Source organism: Gossypium arboreum, chromosome 10 (genome assembly GCF_025698485.1).
Source record: "Gossypium arboreum isolate Shixiya-1 chromosome 10, ASM2569848v2, whole genome shotgun sequence".
Taxonomy (NCBI): Eukaryota; Viridiplantae; Streptophyta; class Magnoliopsida; order Malvales; family Malvaceae; genus Gossypium; species Gossypium arboreum.
The window spans coordinates 121502579-121504883 of record NC_069079.1 but is presented as its reverse complement, the minus strand read 5'-3'; the positions used below and the strand labels follow the sequence as shown (position 1 = coordinate 121504883).

The 2305-nt window shown below is 32.5% G+C and overlaps 1 protein-coding gene across 1 annotated transcript; it reads right to left on the bottom strand.

Moving 5' to 3' along the window:
* Window positions 1–293: 293 nt before the first annotated feature.
* On the bottom strand, window positions 294–1539 carry LOC108488172 (probable pectinesterase/pectinesterase inhibitor 58). Its single transcript, XM_017792469.2, has 2 exons — window positions 1213–1539; window positions 294–1132 (listed from the first exon to the last, which is right to left on the bottom strand). Exons 1-2 carry the CDS (start codon window positions 1475–1477, stop codon window positions 432–434), a joined length of 966 nt encoding a protein of 321 aa, XP_017647958.1. The 5' UTR covers window positions 1478–1539; the 3' UTR covers window positions 294–431.
* Between the last annotated feature and the right edge of the window lie 766 nt (window positions 1540–2305).

The following is a 2305-nucleotide window of genomic DNA, read 5'->3' as shown; positions in this document are numbered from 1 at the left end:
AAATTATATCTATATTAAATAGTTTATAATAAATTAAAATAATATTTCTGTCAAATGATAATTAAAATTATTAAAATTAAATATATTTAAAAATATTTTTAAAAATGTTTCATATTAATTAATAAAATATATTAAGATGTATTGTTTTAATTAATGAAACACATAGCAAAATTAATTTTTTAAGAGCATATTAAACTTTATATCTATCCCTTATAATTTCTTCTTTTCTTTTTTATAATTGGGGAATAATAAATCAATTTCAGATTTTTCCTTCCATGATAATTATGACTTCCTTTTGCCTTCAATAAGAGTTGAATATATTATTAATATTATAAAAATAGGAAAAAGTTGTTCAGATTAATCAATAATCGACAACATTATTTCAAATAATAATGATATAAAAGAATATTAATGGTGATGGTTTTGGAAGTTTAAACTCCAGGGGTCATATCGGGATCAAAAGGAACGCCAGTTTGTGCCAGCCATTCGTCAGATTGCAAAAATACGCGAGGAGTCCATTTCATGGCTTCATCCATATCGATTTTCTTGATAGCTTTCCATGTGACCCTACCCTCGGTGTTGGCACCGGGTCCCTTATTTTGGAACTCGGCAAAGTAACCAGTGTCCAGTCCTACGGTGCCTTCCATGGGGGAGTAACCCTCTGGTGTAATGATGTCATCGATTTGACATTGCATTATGACAGTTGTCGCAAATTGTTTCCAGGGACGACCAAGGTACGTCTTGTTCTTGTCCTTCACCGGAAGGTAGTCAGGGGCGCCCGAGATGGTACAATTTTGAAGCACAATGGCTGTGTTAGTTTCTTCTTCTTTCTTTCCGTGTGCAGTAACCATGTTGTGTTGGTTCTCCCCTGGCTTTCTCACGACGATCTGACAGTTTTGGAACACACTTGCAGCATTCCCGAAGATGAAGTCCACCGTCCCACTGATGAGACAATCCCTATAAAATTGTTTTCCTTTGTGAGCATAAAGGGTGTCTTGGTACCCAGTGAAATGACAATTGAGCATGACGACCTTATCACAGGATGCCCTAAAAGCCACTGCTTGATGACCATCGGGTCCTGCTGAGTTATCGAATCCAACGCCCTTGGCCATGAAACCAGCCCCATCCACACCTACAATATTTCACAAACATACATACTAGTTAGTCACCTCATCTTACCACCAAAACTTATATGTATATAATACTACTTACCGACAGTAGCAGTGTCGAATGTCTTAACATTATCCTTAAAGCAGTTAACACCATTGGTGATGATGGTCTCAGTTGGGCCATCACCGAGGAACATAACATTAGTCATCTCCTTGGTCACAATGATTTTTTCCTTATAAGTACCAGCCTTAATGTGAATAACAAATCGATCGCAACTATTCAATGGAACTTCAGCTAAGGCCTCGATGATGCAATCATATTTCCCACTACCATCCTTAGCGACCACAACATTAGGCGTCGAATCCATTGATTTTTCCTGAAGTGCTTTCTTCTTGAGGTTGAATATTGAGGTTGAATATTGAGCTTGAATAATATGCCATTGAAGTGTCCTATTTATACTACCAAAGTAACCTCTTCCTAACAAATTAATGACTATTTTTAGTTAATTATTTGCAAGGCAGGGAGAGTTTATAGATTTTAGATCAACCAATAAAAAGAATTAATAATACAAGGTAATTATTAAAATTTTAAATATTTTATTTTAACAATTATAGATTTTACTAGGATTAATAAAATAAAATATAATAATTCTTGTTTTTAGAAACTATTATTTTTTTCAATTGTAAAACTCTAATAAATAAAAAGAAAATTAAATTACATAACAACATTTTAAGGTTGTTACTAATATTTAACGCTCTACATCAACTTATTTTATCAATACAAATTTTATTAAGATTTTGCAGCGACAAATTGTGATGTTGCAATTAATAAAAATTAAATTAAATTACACAAAAATGAAAATATATATTAATGTGAATTAAATTATGGAAAGACATAATTTTGTGGTTTGAAAGGCAAATGTTACGTGTAAGTTTAAAATTTGCTTATAGAGAGAAAGAATATTAATGGTAATTGAGCAATTTTCTTTTTTGGTAGAAAATAAAATCAGTACATAACTAAATTTCCAGGAGGACTAGTGTCCAAGCCCCGCTTCATCCATCGAAATGTTTATGTCCTTCGGTTGATTTAGTACATGTGACAGTCGATCCAAAGAATAATTAACTGGTTCATTCTACCTGGTTATGCAATAAGCAGTTTTAGTATTATCTCTCAAGACATGTTTAAATTTAACTTT